Source organism: Poecilia reticulata, linkage group LG17 (genome assembly GCF_000633615.1).
Source record: "Poecilia reticulata strain Guanapo linkage group LG17, Guppy_female_1.0+MT, whole genome shotgun sequence".
Classification (NCBI taxonomy): domain Eukaryota; kingdom Metazoa; phylum Chordata; class Actinopteri; order Cyprinodontiformes; family Poeciliidae; genus Poecilia; species Poecilia reticulata.
In genome coordinates this window covers 22,518,047-22,541,508 of record NC_024347.1, presented here as the reverse complement: position 1 = coordinate 22,541,508, position 23,462 = coordinate 22,518,047, and the positions used below count along the sequence as shown (strand labels likewise).

At 40.0% G+C, this 23,462-nt stretch overlaps 1 protein-coding gene across 13 annotated transcripts in view; it reads left to right on the top strand.

Annotated features, from left to right (window-relative positions):
• The window catches only part of epb41l3b (erythrocyte membrane protein band 4.1-like 3b), a 61,539-nt gene that overhangs the window by 19,807 nt on the left and 18,270 nt on the right, over nucleotides 1–23,462 (top strand). For 5 of the 13 annotated variants that reach the window (XM_017310070.1, XM_017310069.1, XM_017310075.1 and 2 more), the window contains exons 2-14: nucleotides 5,101–5,274; nucleotides 8,221–8,364; nucleotides 12,685–12,789; nucleotides 13,021–13,063; nucleotides 13,152–13,227; nucleotides 13,453–13,671; nucleotides 14,817–14,904; nucleotides 16,875–16,919; nucleotides 17,430–17,582; nucleotides 18,285–18,382; nucleotides 19,593–19,768; nucleotides 20,720–20,916; nucleotides 21,215–21,805. In XM_017310070.1, coding sequence (XP_017165559.1) covers nucleotides 5,110–5,274; nucleotides 8,221–8,364; nucleotides 12,685–12,789; nucleotides 13,021–13,063; nucleotides 13,152–13,227; nucleotides 13,453–13,671; nucleotides 14,817–14,904; nucleotides 16,875–16,919; nucleotides 17,430–17,582; nucleotides 18,285–18,382; nucleotides 19,593–19,768; nucleotides 20,720–20,916; nucleotides 21,215–21,805 — 2,100 coding nt within the window. In that variant the 5' untranslated portion in view covers nucleotides 5,101–5,109. Of the gene's footprint in view, nucleotides 1–3,482; nucleotides 3,596–5,100; nucleotides 5,275–7,653; nucleotides 7,775–7,846; nucleotides 7,932–8,220; nucleotides 8,365–12,684; nucleotides 12,790–13,020; nucleotides 13,064–13,151; nucleotides 13,228–13,452; nucleotides 13,672–14,816; nucleotides 14,905–16,874; nucleotides 16,920–17,429; nucleotides 17,583–18,284; nucleotides 18,383–19,592; nucleotides 19,769–20,719; nucleotides 20,917–21,214; nucleotides 21,806–23,462 lie in introns of those variants that run through there. The other 8 variants (XM_017310079.1, XM_017310076.1, XM_017310078.1 and 5 more) reach the window with 5 other exon arrangements.

Here is a 23,462-nt window from a genome sequence, read left to right as displayed (position 1 = left end):
AATCATTTTAACTCCGATCCCCAATAAAAATAATAGCTCCCTTCTCGGCATCGAGCCGCACGATTTGATACCACTTTTGTGGGTGGGCACGCAGCGGTACGAGCCGCATTAACGGTAATGGAAGAAAAATAAATAAAGAGACATTCTATTAGGTGTAGAACAATAGGTGCCTGCCATGCAATGCATAAAGAGAGCAGTACTGACTTGCTTCGCAAGTCAGTACTGCTCTCYTTATGCATTGCTATGGCATGCCCCTAATTAACGTTTGTTAATCTTTGAGAGGGTGTACTTGCATTATTATGCCATTACCAATATTTTACTTGAAAATGTTCTTAAAACAACAATATTATTGTTTGTCGCAGTAACTTTTGGGACGATTTATATTGACAGGCCTGTTGCTCGTCTAACTTTTTGAAATGTATCTGCAGGTTTGGGACTAAAATCAGTTTTTGATTTATTAAGATTTTGTCATTTGGATCTATTTGGACGTTTTCTACTACTAAATTTTGAAGTTATACAACATTGAAATAAAAATATACAGCTCTATAAAAAATTAAGAGGACATTTAAAACTATCAGTTTCTGTGATTTTACTATTTATAGGTATATGTTTGAGTAAAATTAACTTTGTTCTTTTATTCTATGAACGGCTGATAACGTCTCTGAAATTACAAGCAAAAATGTAGTTTTTATTTGCAGAAAATCAGAAACGGTCAAAATAACAAAAAGATGCAGAGCTTTCAGACCTCAAATAATGCAAAGAAAACAAGTTCATAATTTAGAAACAACAATATTAATGTTTTAAGCCAGGAAGTGTTCAGAAATCAATATTTGGTGGAACAACCAGGAGGTTTTCAATGGAGTTCAGTGCAGTGGACTCTTCATTTTTTACAGAGCTGTATTTATATTTATCAGTAATGCTAACAAATATTGCAAATTAACCTTGTTTCCAATAAGTGTTGCACTTATTTAAGGAAGGGTTTTGTAGCCCTTTGGCTGCTGAACAGTTGTCATATCTGAGCGTCCAGCGCAGCCTCACGGTTTCCCGTTACAGCAGCCGTTTGGTGTGACAGCTGTCCGTCCTGCAGCCATGCAGACGGGGTCTCAACATGGACTTCAGGCCTGCTCAGGACGGGTCCCAGCGTGTCAAAAAACGACAAGTATTCCTCCCCCGGCGGGACCGGCCGGAGGGGGCTTAATTGGCAGAGACCGGTCCAGCTGTGACTTCGTTGCCTAATGGCGGCCAGCACAGATGGCAGCGCCCGCGTTCCTCACATGAACGCATGCGGGTCGACGCGCACGCGACGGGCCGCTTTCCAGCAGTGTGCAGAACAATCGCAAGTGGAGCTTAAAATGGAGGTTTATATGCATGGACGGCACATTTAGTGTCAGTGACCAATTATGTAATGGAGCTTCATTCCGATCAGCCGCTGCCACAGCGTTAGGAAGGACACGAAAGTGACGTCCAGCTAACGGCGTGTCAGTGGCGCCAGTCACTGTGAATTTACTCCTCCTGTTAACGTGGATAATTCTCATCGGAGGAGTATTATCCGCTATCTGCCTTCCTCTGGTCTTGCTTTAATAATCAACTTACAATTAGGCTACACCGACTCAGCAGAAGTCGGTTAATTAATGCCAAAAGTCTCCATGCAAGTTGTCAATGTTGAATTTAAGCTGTGTCAGCAGTGTGTGGGGGAAAAAATCAACTACAATCTTATTGCTTCCAAATGAGTGAATAATGCACCGGATTCATTTAAACCTATTTGGTCCTATATAAACCTCTGGGACACAACAAGCGGTCAACAGAAAAAACTTTAATTTCATCTCCTTAAAGTGTTTACCGCTTTTATTTTGAAGGCCACATCTGTCTCTTCTCTGTTTGCGTTCTTGTAACACCAAAGGGGCTGATGCAGATAACGTTTTAATAGCCTGAACATCTTGGTGTATTTACCCAGAATGCCTTGCGCTGTTACTGTAGACTTGGTCTACTTGGCGTTCACATAATGAGACTGAGGTTTTTATGCGGACGAGAGTTTGTGTTTTTGGTCCACATCAGTGTTCAATTAGACAATCGCGCCTCCCCAAACGAACCAAACTGTCCAGACAAATGGACCAGAGTTCAGTTAAAGCGAACCAAACAGGACTGCTCTAATTCATAAGCTGTTGAAATAGTTGTTCTTCTTTTACAATTAGAGTTTCCTTTCCACAATTATAGCTCTGAGTTATAAGAGCTGTAATTAGAAATTACATCTGATTTCACATTAGATGTGAAATTTTCCTGTGTTCTTGAGAAGCTTCAAAACAGCAAAAATGTTCAGTAAACTTGCATGTTAAATGTTTTCTCAAGCAAGCATTTACTAGATTTACCTTTGTCTGTACTTGATATTAAACAATTGTCTGTAATCGAAGGCATTAAATGCGTTGTGAATGCAGCTTTTCAGGGCACAATGTACGCGGCGGTCCCATGGCGAGGAGCAACACACAGGACTAGTGTTCATGCTGTTGTGTGGCCCTGTGAAGAGCGCCTGTCACCAGTGACTGAACGTATTCTTCCTCAATTTCTATGGTGCTAAGATGTTCCTCTCACCCCTCCCTCCCTCCATAGTTCCTGTTTCTTGCGAGGGTTAATGGATGCAAAGGTCGACTGTGCGGTCGTCCTCTGTCAGCTGGTTTCTACGTGACACGACAAAGCAGAGGCTATGGTTGCTAATTTTGCCCGAGTTCACCTCAGTGCTGCCTTAATTTTTTATTTTTTCATTTTTTTGAAAGTCGGGGTTAAAATGTGGATCTTTTGGCTCAGTGATTCCTTCGCATTGATTTGAGTCAGGCCTGCTGTCTGGATCCGGTAAACTTTATAGGGATTTTATAGCATCGAAAGTTGAAAAGAGTCAGATCAGCATGTTGCGTTCACTGACCCTTGGACATTAAAACTCATAATTCTGGCTCCCCTCGAGACTCGAGATTTATTGCTGCCTTCAGTCAACGTTTAATCGCTTTACTGTAGTCGAGTTCTTTGGCTTCTTGAGTCCAAACAAGCCTTGTTTTAATTAATTCCCGTGGGATTAAAAGAAGCAGCTCGTCAGGGAATATGTCTTTAAAAATAATCCCCCATTACAGAGCATGAAGCGAGTAAGATGAACCAAATTAAGGTGTGGCATAATCAGTTCATGGATTGAAGATGGTCAAAATTGGTAAGACGTAGTTGCTACTCCTGAATCATTTAAAAATAATCCAACCCTTCTGGGTTTTGTTGCACACGTTGACATTTTCGGGGACCACCTTGTTCCAAAGTGTTGTTGACGGCTGGAAGTAAGAGGTCCTCCCACCACGAGGGTAAAAACACGTCCCTATAAATAGAGTTGCGGGAGAAACGGGCCAGCAGCAGAATGACTGGCATGTGTACTACCAACCCCAACATAGACGTGGAGAGTGAAGCAACACACCGGGGTACAGAAACGCACCCCTCCCTCGCCCCAGCAGCTCACTGAGATCTGTCCCGGCTTCTCGAAAACCAGGAGTGAAGGTCTCGCCACATCTGTGCCTGTTGGCGTTTCAAAAAGAAAAACGATGAAAGACGATACTTCAGATTCCTCTAGGTAAACATTCTGCACAGCAAGGGCTCATATCCAGTGTATGTAGCATGTCCTTAAATCTTCTCACACTGGAAATAGTGATGATACACAAAGACTACGTCTACTGTACCCTAATTTTGTAATAATTTCTAAAAATACTGCAAATGCCTTTTGTGTGGAACATCTCTGGCTTTAAAACGATCCAAAAATAGACAATGTTCTGTAAAAGGCTGGAGTTTTATTTTGGGGATTTTCCTAAGAAAAAAGAGAAGAAACTATTTAAAAATATTTGTATTTCCTGATTTTTATTCACTATTTAATTCTCAAAAAGTTATCTGTCCATTCATCCATCCATTTATCTATCCGTCCGTTCATATGTCCTTCTGTCCTCTTTTTCTCTTTATCTCTCTGTCTTCATAAATGATTGAAAGACAAGTCCATATTTTCATTTTATTTAATTTGCTCTGAAGTAATTCATTTGTACTCATGAGTGAATTAGAGGAGAAGTACTTAATTACTGGTCACAAATCTAAATTGGTAAATGTTCCCTTAATGATCTCTGATCTCGGTGATCCGTACGTCTTCACAAAAAGCTTCAAAATATCTGCTTTGATGCAGTTTTGTGCTTAATCCAAATCAAATAAGGTTTGACATCCATAATAAGCTCAAATCGTCATTGTTTCCTAAACAAATTAGTTTTTTTTTTCCATTTGCGATTCATATACTTTCAAATCATTTTAGTTCAGTTTTGTAACATTTTAGATGCTATATAAACTGCTAGTAGACTAATAGATGGGGTAACATACTGGTTACTAGCTTTTAAAAGTTTGACTGAAGACATTTATCTTTTGTTAGCTTAGAACATGCTAGCTAACAACCCAATGCAGCTAAAGGTATTCTATAAATTTCTGTTAGCATGCTAGCTAGCTACTGCTAGATAGGGCGCAATAGCTAACAATATCTGCTTGCTAGGATACCATGGCAGTTGGCTAGGATAGCATGACATTTTGGCTAATTCTATAAAATCAACAAATACTATTGTGTTACTTAATTTGTAGCATGTTAGCTAATGATAGTTGACATAAAAAGAACATGTCTGTATCATGAGCTGTGTTTAACAGCAGATGGTGTTACTAGGTTATTAGCAGTAATAGAAGGCTAATGCCTAAACTTAAGTTAAATGGAATGGGTAAAGTTTGCTATCGGTAGCAACATGCTAGTACTAACATTATTACCAGTATAGATTCAAGATTCCTAATTTAGTTTAAAGCCTATAGCTTCTGTGTTTTGGTCCAATTTAAGCAAGAAAACCTTTGTGCAAACCAAATGGTAGGCATCATCAAAAAGACACTTTAAAAATGTCTGTTTGGTCTTTTTCTCTGCTGTCAGCCAATATTTAGGCATCCCTGCATTTGCATCAGAGGGAAGCTCATCTGCAGAAAGGCCTTTAAAGAGGCACTTTATCATTTCATAAACTGTCGACTGACTCAGGGTTTTCTCCTGTACTCTGCTTTTCCCCTCCACTGCAGTGATTTACCATGACAACTGAATCGGGCGCAGACTCGGAGGCCAAACAGCCGCAGGCGAAGAAGGAGGCAGAGAAGGGGAAAAGTAAAGCAGCGGCGGACCCTGCCTCGCCCCAGAACCAGCCGGAGCAGCTCCCAGCTGCAGTCGGACACAGCACCCCGGCCAGGAAAGAACAGGTCAGCCTCCTCATGTTCCGCACTGGTTCCACTCGGACATGAAAACACACAAAGCGAAGGTTTAACCTGTGAATATATCAATAAACAGCTTTCGTGTTCTAGATAAACCGTGTTAGTCCATTTAAAGAAAGGAAACATTTCACAACATGATTGCTCCAGAATGAATCGGCTCTTTGTGAGGAAAATGGAAATTGCGGTGACGGCATGATTTCAGTGTCCTCCTCTATTGTTACGACCCTCAAATCCGATGGAGCCAGCTCTYCTTTTAACTGCTGCGCCTTTTATTTATTTCTCCAAGAAATAAACGTGTGATTTGGCTACAACTTGCAACATTTCGATATTTCTTATTTGTGAACTGGATTCCAACAGGTTGACACAGCGACTCCCTGACTGTGGGAGCAGTGACTAAACGGGGCCACTGAAGTTGCACTTTGGCAGTCAAAGCTCAACTTCTTTCAGGAGATGATGGTTTTAGACCGAATAATTGTTCTTTAAAATGACTAAGTACACCTGAATAAGTAAAACCATGTAAGTTTGACTTTATTTTTAAGGACGGTTCATGACTTTTCATCTTCTTCACATTAAAATCCCCTTCTCCCACAAAAATCCACTGGCCAGGCTGGATTTTAGTTTCAGAAAATTATCTTTTGTTAGGAAAAATAATTTCTAATCACTGACTCTTGACAATATAATATTTAAAAAGTGTTATTCTGTGGATTCCCTGCAGGATCTTGAAATGTACTTTAAAAAGTTGAAAAAAGGTGCTTAAACATATTCTTTTAAGAGCCAAGTCTCTGGACACATTAGATATTACCATTGTAAACTGTCAAATACTGCCACACATTAAGCTTTTACACATCACTATTTTGTAAATCGCATTGTTTAGGTGTTAAAAAAAACTATTGAGTATGACTTGATGATGATGATGATGATGATGATGATGATGATGATGATGGTTATATCCTCCTTTTTTTCTTTTTTATTTCGTAATGAGTCGTGCCACAAACTATGGCTAAATACAGAAAAGTTTGCAGAAGAAAAATTGTGTTTTCATTGCTGGGGATAAACTAAAAACATTTTATGGACATCGAAAATGGAAATTAATKAGCCTAAAAAGTCAAATGGCTGTAAATCTTAGAGTAAATGTAAAATATTACAGTTTATTTGTTATTGTGCAGGTAAAAGAGAAATAAYTGTCAATAATATATTTTTTAATTGGGGGGGAATAAAATTTGACCCCTGAGTAATTTTAACTTTGGGATTTTGATCATTGGTGCAAAACGTTTGGACACCACTGATGTAAATGTTCTAGTCTGACTAGTATTTGTCGTTCAATCATGMTCTGATTTGTTGCCCTTCGACGAGCCTGATTAGAAAACGCCGTATGTCTGAGTCGGTTTAACAGGTTTTTTCTCCATTAATATTCACAACAGACAAAACTGAACCAGTTTTATTTCCTCTTCCTGATAACGTCCTCCTCCTCGTCCTCCTCTTTAATCTGCGCTCTGAATGTTCAGGGCTGCACTAAGCAGCCACTGATGGATGATGAACTGCTGTTGTTGCTGTAGTGTAGTCTGTCAGAAACGAGCCRGAGGAAAGTCCCAGCGCCACGGCGCRACGCCGYCTGTCATCCCTGTGAAAYGCGCTCCAGCCGAGGGCACGTATGCCCCAGGAAGTGGCTCCAGCAACAGCTTTCTGCTGCGATTTCATTCGTCTGCAGCACCTCTGCTCATCAGAGATTACTCAACAGCATCTGTAAAACAGTCTTAGTTTTTTATAAGCCTTTTGCAATAAACTATCAATTAATTCATCGCAAGATGAAAAAATTGAAATGTGTTTCATCATTTCAATTCTAATCATTTTTAAAGGGCAGTTTTGTTTACAGACACTTCATAATCCATTTTATTTATGGTTTCAGTTTTGGTTATTTTGAATATTTAAAATAAAGCCCATTTTCTGTATCAAGTGTTTATTGCAGCAGCTTCTGGGATAATTTATTGTCCAGCAAAATTTGTTATTGTGACGAGCCTAACTGTTTATGTGAAACTTTCACATTTTTGTTGTGTCCAAGTAATATCCTGCTGTGTTTGGGCTCTGCCTGGACAGGCTGTCCACATGAGTTTCAGTGAAAACTCGGAGCAGGCTGATTGATATAACCTGAGATGTGAGAAAAGAAATGAATACTCCTCTCTAAAGCTTGTTTTTCAGGATAAATTCAGKTTTGGCCAAGTGGAAAAGTGTATTTTCTCTTTAAAAAACGGTGGTACACCTCAAGCTMCTCTCTGTGGGACCTCATTAAATTTCCGGCATGGTCCCAGTTATTATTTATAGCTTCAGGAATGTGACACACATTGTTTTTGTTTTATTCTTTCCTCAAAGATAACTTGAAGTGACAATCCAGGCGAGGACATTCACGCAATAAAATGGCAACAGAAGAGTTTTTATCTGGTCTTTCRAAGCGTTTTCATCTGAGTGCAACAATTCCTCGCCGTTTTAAGATGTGAGAGGAAATTGTAATTTAGTACTAGATTAGATATGTGGCAACAATTTAAAGGAATTATTTGCTTTTTAGAGTTAGAAACCGCCGGCAGACCATCTGCTGTTACTGCGACATGAAAGAGAGACGGAAAAAGGACACAAAACTCCAAACTTGGAAGGTATTGGGAGCAAATGATGCTTCAGTGGCTATTTTCTAGGAAACAGAAAATAGCCACTGCACACAAGCACACAAGAACAAGCTTGTGTGCTAAGCACACAAGCTTGTGCTAAGCACACAAGCTTGTGCTTGGAGTACATTTTACAGAAAAGATGAGAATTAGTTTTCTGCTTTTGACATCAATAGCACACAGAAGCATTGGATCAGGAATACTACTAATGGGAAAGAAAAACAGAGTCCACAGTCGTAATACTTGTGGATTAATAAAAGTTTTGCACTTGTTCTATCAGGAGCAGCAGGAGGAGGACCAGGAATCCCACAGGTCATCCACAAGTCGTCTCTCCAGGTCTCCCCTGAGGGGCGTGAAGAAGGTGAAGATGATGCAGTGCAAGATCGCTCTGCTGGACGGCTCCGACTACTCCGTCAACGTGGAGGTCAGTCTTTGCAGGCGGCGGAGGTGAAATGTTTTTAGTAATGTGGTTTACGGCCGTTGTAAAAGATTAAAGAGGGGTTTTGTTTTCATTAACCTTCCGGCGGTTCTAAGAAATTGGATAATTTCTCACAAGTTTTTTACGCTGTGCGCAGTCCAGCGGGCTTGAACTGACCTCTCTTGTGCTTTTATAATTTTTATTTATTAATTTTTTCTTGAGTGTGGTTTCGGGAATTGACGGTCTGACGGTACAACGCTATGACTTTGTTCTACCCAAACATGAAATTTCATTAGATTTAGCAGGACAGGTTTTGCAGCCAAATGCATAAAGGACACTGATTATWSTATCTGATYTTATAGATTTGCACATTTACATTTGTCTTGTCTGGGAAAAAGCTCCTCATGGGACACCTCAGCACATCAGAGCTGCTGTAAAAAAGACAGAAATGATAAACTTCTGTCTTTTTGTCTTAAATAAGAAGCTTTAAATGAGACAAACTGACCTCTACWGTTGTATTGATTCAACTTAAGCCTGAAATAAAAAAAGCTTTATCCTTTTAAATGTATGAATTTGAGCTTCACAACATACCCACCTCTTTCTGCCTGTAAAGTTAATCTTGAGACCTTTGTGTGGCATTTCACTAATGCTGCATCCCTTTGAGCTTTTCTCCACGTTTGGAGACAGAAAACCTTAGAAGATTTCTCGGATGTGTCCAGGCTGAACAGGAGCTCAGACCTTCCTCTGAAAACCTTTTTATTAAGCAGATTCCTCCTCAGCAGGGGGTCGGATGCCGAGGTTAGCCGACTGYTCCTGTTGCGGCGCTGAGAAACTTTGTTGTGATGTCCCACCACAGTAAAATAGTTGGAAGGATTGCTTATTTATCTTTGCACCTTTGAGACAGATCCTGCATTTTAATTTGTTGTAGGAATTTCCTGTGGTTTAATTTTCAGTTTACAGGTAGAATACATTTTTATCATTTTGCCTTTCATCCATACAAAAACTCTGTTTTATGCCCCTAAAAACCAAACCAATGAAAGTGAAGATTTGATAAAACTCAATATTTTGTGTGTACATGGGGAAAATGGAGATTTGGGGTTCCGCACATTACAATCTGTGCCAATTTATCTACATCACATGTGTCAAACTCGAGGCCCGTGGGCCAAATCCGGGCCGCCATATCGTTCTGTGTGGCCCTCTAGATGCTAGACTAAACACTAAATCTGATAAATATTATGTTCAATCAAATCAATGCAGTTTTTATYTGTTTACTGCCAAATTATATCAATCAGTCCCTACAGTTTCTTGAGAATTTTTATTTCTTACTTGTACCAAAAAGTTGCCTCAGCTTTAACTGATGTCAGATTATTGTCCATGATCTATGCAGGAAGTAATAAAAGTTGCATTTTTGCAAATATTTCCAGATTAGTACAACAAACACTTGGATTTTTATAGCAAAGAATCACAAAATTCTGGAGGAACTGAAAAGATGTTCAATAATATCGTTTAATTTTAAAAATTTATTGATATTTTGTGAACAGGTTTTGTTAATAAGTTCTGGCATCACCGGCCCTTTAAGAGCGTTCATGATCTTGATCTTGATGAGTTTGTTGCCCCTGATCCACAGAGTTGCTTTAACATGATTCCTGATTGACATTGTTTTGTGTTTTAATAACTTTATATTCTAATACACCATTTAAAAGCAGTCCAACCCGTATGTCTGTCCACACAAACAAACCTCCCTGCGCCATGTTTAAGTCCTAGCAGGAAGTTGTTTGTTTTGAAGCAATTTGATTGGCTGACATAGATTTTAGATTTGTGCTACACTGCCCCCTATGGGACTGGCATGTTTAAAACAACAGGGGTGGATTTGAATGRATTCATGTGGATGAAAACCTTTCTGAAACCAATACTGTGTGTACGATGTATTCTTTTTTAAATGATGTGGGCCTGACAGGAGAAGACATGAAGCTAGAATACTAAACATGCATTACATTTTTTATTGTGGTTTTTCTTCTCTCTCTTTTTCTTGTTTTTTTGAATTGTGAAGATGTTATTGTGTGTAGTCATCTTCATTGAATTATCGTCCCAGTTCAGCTTAAACCCAGCAGAGATGAGACAGGACCAGTCCAGCTGAGGTCGSAAAACTAATTACCAGAGAGGCTTCCTCCTYCCAGCCTCCATCCCCCRTCTTAGACTGGTCCGGGACGTCAAGTCTTGACACTTTTATCCCCCTGACCTTGTAGTTTTCCAGCTCAGCTCAGCTGGCCCCTGTGGGAAGCAGCCCAGGCTAATCGTTTCCTATCATTCTCTGCGACACGAAGCTGCTGAAGCTCCCACAGCTGCACTTCTCACTCTGTTAGGTTGTGATAGAGGGAAAATGAAATTCCCGGCATCTCCCAGATGATGATATTAAATTTGTGAAGGTCTTCTTACCTTCAGAATTTTCTTTCTGTGCTTACTGGATAGTATGTGGCTGTACAGGATGAAAGTATCCTCACAATTCTCTTTATTTTTGGCCACTATTAGTCAAGCGTCTTAAATTTATGATGTGGTGCAGCTGAGAAATGTAAAACTTTATTTGCTGACTTTCTGTTTGTGCAACGACTTGTGCAGAAAGTGGCCTTCAGATGAAATGGGTTATGAAAATGGTATTTTGTTTTCCAAATAAGTGTCTGACTGTGCAGTCTCACTTCTCCTACAAGATCACTGTGAGTCTGTTCCCGTTTACGTTCTATGTTTAGACACAGTTGATCAAGATCAATGTTCCTCATCTGATTTGAGGTCAGTTTACCTTCCAGCTTCTTTTGTTTTCCCCTGGCGCAGATATCCAGACAGTTCACCTCTTGCTTACTCTGGTTACTGGGTCCTTATCTTTTCCATAGCTGCTTGACTGATCCAAGAGGTTTTGTACATCGCAGCATTTTTTGTTTGCGTGTCTGTAAAGCCAGCTTCAAGTGCCGCGTTTGAGAGGTTGGGCAGAAGTCGTCTGACTGTTGACTTCCTTAGAGACGACTGGGTAGGATTGTCTTCCTGCAATGAGTAGATTTGAAATTCTGTTCATAACCCTGATAAGTTTTCTCTTTTGACATTTTATTCTGTCTGTATGTGATTTTTCCCAGTCATGTGGAAAGCACGTGTTCGCCATGTTCTCTTTATTGTTATATTCTCTTTATTTATATATCTCTATATTATAAATATAATTTGTTCTTAACCTACACAAAGGTGAGGCTAAAGGAAGCTAACGTATACAGCTCCCACTTACAATGATCAGTTTCTCTGATTTTACTTTTTTATAGGTATTTGCTTGAGTAAAATGAACTTTTTTCTTTTATTCTATGAACTTCTGACAACATATATTCAAAGTAAAAATTTTGCATTTATTTGCAGAAAACGAGAAATGGTCAAAAAACAATGTGCTTTCAAATAATGCAAAGAAAAGTTTGTATTGATTTAGAAACAACAATCAGGAAGAGTTCAGAAATTAGTATTTGGTGGAAAAACCAGGAGGTTTTCAATAGGGTTCAGTGAAGTGGGCTATTATTTGTGGGTGCTTCTGCATGTATAAAGACAAAAWATTTTCCCAAAATTTAAGTGTAGATGTTTTGATCACATAAATGAGACGTCACTCGTAAAAGCACTGTTTAAAAAGAAAAGTAAACGGCAATCAAACACATTAAAGGGGAACCGTTATACAGAATTCACTTTTTCCTTGTTTTCATGCTTTTATTTGTGTCTCAGCTTCTTCTAAAAACAACCCAACCACTTAAAAAAACACGTAGCATTTTTGGCTAAAATTTACTGGTTTTTGGTGTCTGGAAAATGAGCAGTTTCAAAAACTTCCTGATTGTTGTGTCACACTGAGCCGTCACCTAGCAACCCAAGCAACCCCAGCTGGTTTTACTGCTGTAAGCGCAGTACAATGGCTGCTGGAAAAGACAAGCGTTTTGTTGTTGAAACTACTTTCTGAATCCTTGTGCAGGAGGCTCTACTTTTGCTTTTAATGTGCGAGTGTAAACGTTGAGTTGGTGGGCGTGGCCAGTAGCAGCGTATCTGGATTTAAAGTGACAGGATGCCCTAAAACATCTCAGAATAGGCATAACTGAGCAAACTAAAATCTCATCAAGGATGATTTTGTGCCAAAATGTAGTGAACATGTTTTGTATCGCTCATAGGCCTGTCCTAACCCGTTCAAGGAACCACAATAGGTCACCTTTAAATAAGTTGCATTGCCCTCAAACTCTGGATGAAACTGTATTTTTTTATTTCAAGGATATATATGAATTGAGACAAGTTTAAAACAAGTTTTGGGTTTTCTTCTCACAGAAACGAGCCAAAGGCCAAGTGCTCTTTGATAAGGTGTGTGAACACCTGAACCTGCTGGAGAAGGACTACTTTGGCATCACATACAGAGACATAGAGAGTCAGAAGGTAATCTGAAAACAATTAACTTGTGATTCCCTCCCACCCTTATGAAACTATAAAGTTGTTCACAAGCAATAACATATTAATTCAAGCTGAAGTACAGTAACTCTTCCTAGATTAGATTTTGAAAGTAAGTCAGTGAGACACACTGGTTAAGATCTCCTACTTTTAAGAAGTACATCTCTATGTAATTTGTGTAGAAACTGGTTGTGACTTTTTYCTTCTGTGGTTTTGCAGAATTGGTTGGACCCTTCCAAAGAGCTTAAGAAGCAGATCCGGAGTACGTCCAAATCCCAGTGACTAACCCGTTGTACCACTAACCTGCTAAATCCTAACTGTGGTTATTTCTCACTCTTTCTGCGTCGCAGACGGACCCTGGAACTTTTCTTTTAACGTCAAGTTTTACCCGCCGGACCCGTCGCAACTGAGAGAGGACTTAACAAGGTGAGTCAGCTGCTGATTTACAAAGGTCATGTATCATGTTTTCTAATTACTACTGATTTCTAGGACTAATTATTCTGCTGTTAGGAAGAGAATTTAAGTGACTGCCACAGTCCATGGTGAAGTTAATTAAAAGTAATTAATAYTCTTCTGGAGCTTGAGCTAAACCGAGTACGACATGAGAATACCACTGTGGTTTGAAACCTGCTTGTCTGTATTTCCTCACAGGTACTACCTGTGYTTGCAGCTGAGGGATGATGTTGTTTCGGGTCGCCTGCCTTGTTCCTTTGCCACCCACACACTTCTGGGCTCCTACACGGTGCAGTCTGAACTCGGAGACTACGACCTGGACGAGCTGGGCAGCGACTACATCAGCGAAATCCGCTTTGCGCCCAACCAGACTAAAGAGCTGGAGGAGAAGGTCATGGAGCTCCACAAGACCTACAAGTTGGTGTCTGACTCTTTAGCCGTGGTTTTGTTATGCTTTATTAATGAAAGCATTTATTGATTAAGTCAGTAATCAAACTTTTCGCCATTTGGGCCAATATTGCCAAGTGGAGAGCACTCGATGGCCATGTTTTGTTTTTTAAATTAAAGACTTATTTCTTAAGACATTTGTTGYTTTCATCTCTTCAATAATATACTGCATAGATRCTATTATACAGCAAAGTAGTTTAATTTGGAATCTGTAAATCATTGTTGATCCAAATTGTACACATTTCTTGCACAGTTGCTGTTTTAAATGTCATAAAAACATATTCCCAGGTTTTTTGTTTTTTTTTTGTTTTGTTTTTTCATTTTTTGTAACAAACATGTAGCGTTTGATGGTTTTAGCAAAGCGTAATCAATGAAAATGGGAACATTAACACAGGAAAATGCTTTGTCTTGAATCTAAGTTATTAAATGCTTAAGAAGATTTTATTTGTCTGTAAAACTTTCAAATTAATCCCAAATTCGCTCCATTCTTGAATTATGGACGAGGGACCAAATAAAATTATCCAGAAGGCCACAAACGGCCCCCGGGCCACACTTTGGACATCACTGGTCTAAATACAAAAAAAAGTACACTTAATACATTGAATGATCCACATAGGACAGGATTTATAATCCAGTTTCCCGAGATTTATTTATGAAGCATGAAGCTTTTATACATTAGATAATACAAAATACATTTTAGAAAGGATAGAGTATTTAGCAATGATMTTTGTGTTTTTTTTCTTGCTCTCTTGAGCAAGAAAAAAACACACAACTCATTATAATGAGTTATGTGTAATACTTACTCTCTTAGAAAGAGCTTAGAAAGGACTGGAATAATAATAATCATCATCATCATCATCTTACATGTGCATCGTCTTAAAACAATTTATTTATAAGAAAGTTAAACTTGTAAATAGAWTAGTAACAGTAATTCAAATGTTTGTCAGTTTTAGGAGGTGAAGCTTTCCATAAGAAAAAAAACTAATTTGCTGCACAAATGCAGCATATAATAGAGTCTCTGATTGGATTTTAAATGTAGATGCACTGATTGTTTTTCTGTTTTGATTCACGAAGATATTTCGGTAGCTAGTATTTGTCTTGTGTTTTTGCTGCAGGGGGATGACACCRGCTGAAGCCGAAATCCACTTCCTGGAAAATGCCAAAAAGCTGTCGATGTACGGGGTCGACCTCCATCATGCTAAGGTAACGAGCCGACAGAGTGGTAACCTCTGATTTATTATTCCTTCTGTTACTTTATCACTCAACACGAAAACAAATGCAACGGCCAACTGGTGAATTAATAATGCTGCCCCTTCTTTGTCCACTCTGGTCATTACATGACTCGCTCTCTCACCACCTGCTGATCACATGGTCATCAACATAACATGTTTTATTAGCATGTTCTTCCTCATGGGTCACAACCATTTGCCTGTTTTTTTCCAGCCATTTTTAGAGAATTGGTCACATATCGGCACCGCTCACACTTTTTGTGTTGCTCTTGTTCTGGCGCTATAAGTGAAGACGCTATSATGGCAGGCTGGAAAATTACATTTTTATCTTTTTATATACATTATTTAAGTATTTATTATGTCTCTGTTGGTTTGTTTGTGGGGGATTATTGAGTTTTTCTCTAAATTTGATTCATTGCAGTCTTATCTGTCCATCCTTCTCTACATTCATCTGACTCAACGCAGCTACAGAGAAACTCTAGACGTGCTCCTGCTGACAATGTATTTATGCACAGCTTTTTGGTGCAGTAGAAAGAAAACACAAGCATGTTTTCTTTTTCTTTATTTTGTTTGTTTTAGTATGATTTTAGAATTGGGCTTAAAATCCTAATAATCTCCTGACGAAAACGTCTAGAAAAAGTTTGTTTCCCCCTTCATAAACTTTATTTTAASATCATAAAATGTAATGACTAGTGATTCAGCTGCTCTTTGTGTAGCTTTTTCCTGAATCCAAAGTTGTCTGGGAAAACTGCAGCAGCCAATACAGTCTCTTCAGCAACATTTTTAAAYGACAAAAAACCCCACTAAAGTTAGTGTGGAAAACTTCTGCTTACTTAAAAAAAAAAACAAAAAAAAACATAGACTATATTCCAGTTACACAAGATGTACACATATAACTAGGGAGTTTTTTATTTTATTTTATTGTTTGTTTGAGTGACTTAAAATCCCAGTAAACCAACAGCTGATATCAGTAGACAATAACTTTCACAATAACAAATTTTRCTGGGTGATGAAGCGTCCAGAGAACGTATTGCAATAAATGATAATGTTGTTTTGAGACWATTTTAAAGTAATAATGGCTTAATAATGCAAGTTTGCCCTAACAGTGATCATTGAACTTTAATTTTGTTAGGAACACTTAATACTGAATCCAGAAGATATTTTATATATCTTAAATAAAATATGATGAGCAAAAACGATAAATCAGAAATAAAAACCGCCTGCAACTCATGAAACCAGAAATAAAATRTATTTTGATGTCTCTGTAAACAAATTTTTTTTATGATAAATAAAAAATGATTAAACATCAGAATRGAAATGGTCRAACTTATTTYAATTTGTCATGCTTAGTGAGATGTAAAGAGTTGAGGTTCGTCAGGAAATCCGATACAAATCGTTCCTAAATGTGAGACGTCCCAAAAATGTTTTACCGGTTTCTTCCCACACATTTTTCACCCATAACGTTACTTGTGATGCCTCACCGCATACCCGCTTGATAAACATCATGGCTGCCACGGTAACCCCTTGGTTTGACATCGTCTAACGTTGCTTCTGCACCAGTCGACTCACACCGTTCGCCTCACTGCCGTCTCTGTGGGTTTGCCTGAGCAGATCTGGAGCCCAGCTTGACTTTTTTTTTATTTWATTTTTTTATTCTTTTACTGTTTGTCTTCCACCRGCATCAAAAGCAGCTTCAGAACAACAGGCAGGAAAGAGAGAGAGCATAAAACGGATTATCAAAAAGAGCTTTGAAAGTCAGAATGGGCCTGTGAGTGAGCGATGCGGGATGAGATGACAGAGATGAGGAAGTGGCTTTGATCGAACTGAATAGACGTCGGGGATCAGCGCCGCCTCTGTTAGTTACAGTTTTGATACACAAGAAAATATGTACATATCAGAAGAGCTTCCTCTTTTGTCTTCTCTCCTCTCTCACGAAATGCAAAGTTGGTAGGGAATCTCTATGAGAGCTTGGCTCCAGCTGWGGGAGAGGTAAGAGGCCGCTTYCCATGTGCTTACACTACCTGAGTGAGTGTGTTTTCCACTTGTGCATGGCTCCTCACAACACAACCCACTTATCACTCGAGATTGGTTGCTCCCACTTCGGATCCCTCGTTGGATTCAGCCAGCCATTTCACGCTTGTACAGTGAAGAGCATCATCTTTATTTTTTTCCTAAAATCCTTCACTGCTGCCGGTCGGCGCCCCTCCAGCCGCCATTTAGTGTCGCCGCCRCGTGCATAGAGGAGATTAGAGAACCTCACGCCTGACTCCGCTCCATGCCTGCCTGCTCAACCCCCCTGTCATCACCACAAACCTTTTTTTTTTACATTTCCACTTTGTCCTGCTGTGACGCCTGAACACTTCCYGTACATACCAAAGAGTTTATGAAAGTTTATTTGCTGTGGGTTACAGAGGGGAGTGATGCAGTTGGGTGGATTTTCCTCCAGCCTCCTGAAACAGACGTGTGCTCATGTCTTTTCTCAACGTGTCGTTGTCGCAGGACTCTGAGGGCGTAGAGATCATGCTGGGAGTTTGTGCGAGCGGCCTCCTCATCTACAGAGACCGGCTGCGGATCAACAGGTTCGCATGGCCCAAAATCCTCAAGATCTCCTACAAGAGGAACAACTTTTACATCAAAATCCGACCCGGCGAGGTAAAAGCCGTAACAGACTRCTAAAGTCATCCATGATTCCTCAGGAAATTTAAACCCAGAGGTTCTTAAAATGTGAAAATTTGGGTGAAACGGAAACTACTCTGTCAAACATTCTAGAAATCACATTATAGAAATGTTAATGTTTCATAATTTATCACAGTTTGCCTCTTTAATCATTAAGTGTTGAATTGGGACATTGAATTTGAAGGTAGGGCTTTGTTGACATGGTTAAAGAGAAAGTTAAACTACCATAGTGCTACAACTACCAATCATTTTAATAATGAAATATTCTGACGATTAGTCAATTAATCGGATAAAAAAATCGTGGCATTCTGCAGGTTTTTCATTTAACAATTTAACCACTTTTTGTACAAAAAGGGGTGAAACAAAAACTGTGTCATTTGAGTCGTGGGTCAAGTATGTTTGCAGAAAAACTAGACTTTTTTTWATCTTAAATGCAAACAGTGTATATATTTTGTTCAGTTTGGGCATAATTACAGCTCTGCAAATGTTCTTTTTGCAAATGGCATTCTTTGCAGTCTGTACACCAACGATTAATTGATTACTAAATTTRTTAACAATGAATTCAATGATCTATTAATCACGATTAATCAGTTCATGTAATATGATTAGGGAATATTCTTCAAGGTTTTAATGAAGATGAAAACAAGAAGTTTGTATTTTTTGTGGWCTCTGTTGCAGTTTGAGCAGTTTGAAAGTACGATTGGTTTCAAGCTCCCAAACCATCGCGCTGCCAAAAGGCTATGGAAGGTCTGCGTGGAGCACCACACCTTCTTCAGGTAGCAGTTTACTTCTGGTTAAAAACTATTTGCAAAACCTGCCTTATCTGTAGCGTCTTGGTAAAAATGTCTTTACCACTTGAACGCTGTCGCATTGCAACAGAAAACTCCTGCTTTTCTATTGAGATTTTATGAAATAGATCAACACAAAAACTCCAGTTTGTTCATGTGAACGATAAATTTTCTTCCCGTTCCAGGGTTATTGGTGGAGTACCGCAGGGCTCTGTGCTTGGATCAGTTTAATTACTATATGTTTTCACTGTTATGCTGATGATACTCAGATATATCTACATATAAATCCTGATGAATCCAAAGTTTTAGGTAGATTACATGCAGGTGTGGAAAACATTAACACCTGGATGACATTAAACTTGATTTGCATTAAATTGGCCTTCGATAATAAAGTAGAAAACCTTTTTTGTTATTTTTGACCAGAATATGTCATTTTAGTCCCATAATAAACACRTTTCTAGGATTTCCTTTTTCCATTCTTGGAATATTGTTAAGATTAGAAATATCCTGTMCAGGAGTCATACTGAAGAACTAGTTCATGCATTTGCTACTCCAAGACTAGACTTCTATATTTCTTTGCTATCTTGTGAAAAGTTTCTATTTAAGGAAACCCTGATAATTTGATACCCCTAAATGAAGAACAAACATACATGATTCGTACGCAGAGCAGCTCCATTTATGCTGAGAAAAAATCTGGCCTTTTGAAAGCATTTACTTGCAGTGGATGTTTTATTTAGGGGTATCAGAGTACAGTAGATTTAATCCAGAGGTGCAGCACAGATTTTTATGCACATATTGTKGTGGTATGTTACATAAAATCCCAATAAAATACGCTGAACTTTGAAAAATGATRCATTTCGAGGCACGTTGAGTTTTAAATATGAATAAAGTAAAATGACWTTAATTCTCTCTGTGCAGTATTAMATTTGAGGGAGCCAAGCCTGCTTTGCACTTTCCTGCTTGTGTCACTGTACTGGATTTCCTTCCTGTGAAGCAGAGACTCTGCTGAGCCTCGTCGTAGTTCATGATGTAAAGTTGCTGCTTCAAGCTAAAATGCGTTCTCTCGAGTCATTTGGCGTAGCGAAGTCRGCCTGGGGGCTCCCTGGAGACGCATTTAAATGAGCGCTTTTACTGCCGTGGCTCAAATCGGTGTTTTATTTCTGGTCTGACTAATGCGCTTGTTTGTAACTTGTCACAGGCTCGTGTCTCCTGAGGCGCCGCCGAAGAAGTTCCTCAGCCTCGGCTCCAAGTTTCGCTACAGCGGCAGAACCCAGGCCCAGACACGGAGAGCCAGCGCGCAGATCGCCAGGCCGGCACCGCTGTTTGAGCGCTCCTCCAGCAAACGCTACAACATGTCCCGCAGCTTAGACGGAGGTCAGATTGTCCTGCCTGCAAACTCTGCATTCAGGCTCGGTYTGAGTTTGTTACTGCGTCWGTGCAGCGTGGCATGGAGGTGAACGACCCTCTGCTGAGGTCTGAAGGAAGAAGCCTTCCTCAACTTCCTCTTGAGCAAAGGTGTTCAAAGTGAGGCTYGGGGGCCATTTGGGGCCGCTGGACTAATTTTGTGCGGCCCTCCTGCCCCCGGCCACAAAAGTAACACAAATTAGGACAAAACTACAACTACTGACATGTTTCACCCAAATCTGCTTTTAATGCAGTATTAAAAGGCAGCAAATGTTTTTAAAATGAAGACTGACCTAGATCCTGTTTAGATGAAGTATTTTTTCAGTTTTCTTCAATCCAGATGAAAATAATAAGAAAATTGGATGCCTTTCATTTAACAAAGAAAAACTATTTGAAGTTTTGGATCTACAATCTCATTCCTACAAAAAAAAATTCTGATTACCTTATTTGTTGAATTAAATATTGTTAAGCAAGTAAAAAAAAACAACAACTCAATTTTTGGTGTTTCAATTTTTAAAATGCATTTTTGGCCCACATGATGAAAAGTACATTGATTTTTAATGCTGTAACTTTAAAAATTACTTAGATATTCTGATTTTAGAGTTTACATAGATAAATTTAACTGAACTCATCAGCACTAAAAAATCACTTTGTTACATTTGTTCAATGTAGAAAACTTAGTTTTTTTAAAAAAGAACTTCTACAATAAATATGTCTTAATGACATTCTAATTTATGAAAAGAAACCAGGATGTTTTAGATCACTAATATCTTTCATGTTTATGTTCGTGTACAAAACTTCTTTCTTTTTCTTTTTTTTTTTTTTGTTGCTAAAAGTAAACGTGAGTCTTTGTTTCTTTAAAACTGTCGTAGTCCCAGATAATCCCAGATTAAAGGCAGTCTCCTCCGTCTTTCTCCTCAGCTCCCATCACGGAGAACCATGAGACTCCCTTGAAGGGCAGCGCCGCAGACGGGGCGCCCAAAGTCATCGCCAAGGAGGACATCATCACCACGGTAACGACAGAGAAGAAGGCGGAGGAGGAGAATGCGGAGCAGGAGGATGCGCAGGAAGTTGCCGCGGAGACCGCCTCCACGACGCCGCTCAGACACGACACGAAGGTAAAGATTTGTCCAAAGGCTCTCACCGAGACGTGTACTCAGACTTCCTGTTTTTTCTTGCTTCCTGTTTATTTGTTTCTTTATTACTTTGTTGAAGGCTGATGTAAAACTCCCAGTTGCTTTCAGCCTAACCCTCTGCAGTAGTCAGGCTTCTCATCCTTTGTCCGCTTTACTAATTCGCTTTTCTTTTCTTGTCCTTCCTTTGACCCTCACATTTTACTCGTGTGTGCTCATGCGTGTCCCCCTCACCGCCTCCTTCCCCCCTTCGCTTCTCTCCATCCACACATACATTATCCAGCTCCCCCTCCCTGCGTACGCCAGCGACCCGCTGCGCTCCGAACTCTCCCTCCCATCATCCCCCATCTCCTCGACCAAAGTGCGGCGGCGGCGCAGGGAGAGCGGCCGTAAGCGGGCGTCGTCAGTCAGCCCGGCCAAGAGCGGCGGCGGCTGCCGGCGGCGGCAGGCCCACGCCGACCGCAAGGCCGCCCTGCTGGAGGAGCAGGCGCTGCTGCTGTCTGCCCGCAAGCAGCGCCTGGAGCGGGGTGGGCGGCGGGGCGCCGGCGGCACGCTCTTCTCCTTCTCCCTGCACCTGCCCGACCTGTCCTCCGTCCTGGACGAGGACGGCTACATCACCTTCCCCGATCTGTCCGAGATGCGCTTCGTCCCGGAGTGCGCGCAGAACTTCCTCCCCATCAAGTCGCCGTCCCTCATCCCCTGCTTCCTCTTCATTTTCTTCTTCCTGCTCACCACTTCCTTCTCAGTCCCCTACGCCCTCACCCTGTCCTTCCCGCTGGCGCTCTGCCTCTGCTACCTGGAGCCCAAGGCAGCCTCCCTGACCGCCTCCATAGCCCAGGGCTACCATGACCATGACAGTTCAGAGGAAGAGGAGGTGTGTGTTCCAGCTGACCCCAGAGTGACCTTTTCACACCTGATTCTGCCCCGTAATCGTTCAGATCCGACCTGGACATCGTGTGTGTCCCAGTGTCTGTCAGTCTCCTACTTTCAGAGCCTCATCTCTGCTGTCTCATCCTGTTGAAACCATCACACATCACTCACGCCRACAGAGATGAACCTGCAAGTCTCGCCATCTCATTTCTGATTGGCTGCCTCACCGTGACGAGAGGGTTAGACACAAACACGGGATTGTTTTACCGGCGTCAAATTTAGTTTGTCACGATCGTGAGCTGTGTTTCCATCAGACCATAACAATGTGTAAATTGGAGTTATGAAAATAAATGTATGCCAATTTAAAAGAAATTCACAGTTTTCGATAAAAAGGTTTGGCGTTAGGATGAGGATGAGTCACTGTTGCAAATTTTTTAAAATGGCAGCTTTGATTCTTACAAGAGAGTCGCCCTTGTGACTCTATCAGTGACATCATCCATTAGCTAGTTAGTAGCTGTTTCCATTGACCATAAAATTGCTCAAATTGGATTTACTGAAGTAAATTAGCTTAATGCAAAGACCACCTTTTCATAAAACGCTTTTGAGCTAGGATGAGGCGGTTTTTCTGCCATGTGGAAATTTATGGTTTTCGCAAACCTCCACAGAAACGTTTTTATTCGCATCACGCCAATTTGTACACAGCGTTGAACAATGTGTGCAGCCGGCTCCACTAGAGCTCCCACAGTATCGCACAGTCCATAAAACGTGCCATTCAAATGTTTTGAAGTCATAACTCTTCTACAATTTCCCCAAAACGACGCTCCCAAGTAGTCGGGGTTTGTGGCTCCAGTGCCTKAATAAGACACTGATGTCTCCTCTGATGGATGATGAGCGACTGAATTATTTATGTATCTCATGCAAGTGTTTACGTCCATGATTTTAGCGACTTACTGTGTGCAGTATCTTGCTTCCGTGTCATTTTAATAGAAACACCGTGATTGCAAAATAGTTTTTTCAACATCAGAATATAAAAAACTTTGCGCACATTTGTGATGGAAACGCAGCTACTGAAGAGACGGTTTTCAGTTGAGGAGAGTTGGATTTTTAGAAGCGACCTTTCGTTATTTAGAGATGAATCTTCCTATAACTTGGTTTCTTTGTGCCTAACCCATCTCAATTTTAACGCATCTTCTCCCAATTTCTGACTAATCCTGTTCAGCGAGAGCTCAGAAAACGGCAACATCATGTAAAAACATTCAAACACCCTGAATGTTTTCACATTTCTGCTTCTTCATGTTGCAGCCGGAAATTATTAAGTATTTTATTGGGAATTTCTGTGACCAACGCAAAGTTGTAGAAAAATTTAATTCCTTTTTTAAATAAGAAAATAAACATTTATTTCCTAAAATGTAGTAAAATTTATTTTTTTTAGTGAATGCTTGGTCATTTGTAGGTAAAAAATACTTTTAACATCAACCAAAGCTCAGCTCTTTCTGCTTGAAGGAGCAGAAATAGCTGTGTAGCACTGATTATTGTTTTGATTATCTGACCAATAATAGAATAACATATGTTTCTTAATAGAAGATTTTTATTATTATTGTACAGAATTTGAACCAGGTGAAACTAAAAATGCCACTTAAAGAGTTCTGGATAGAACATAT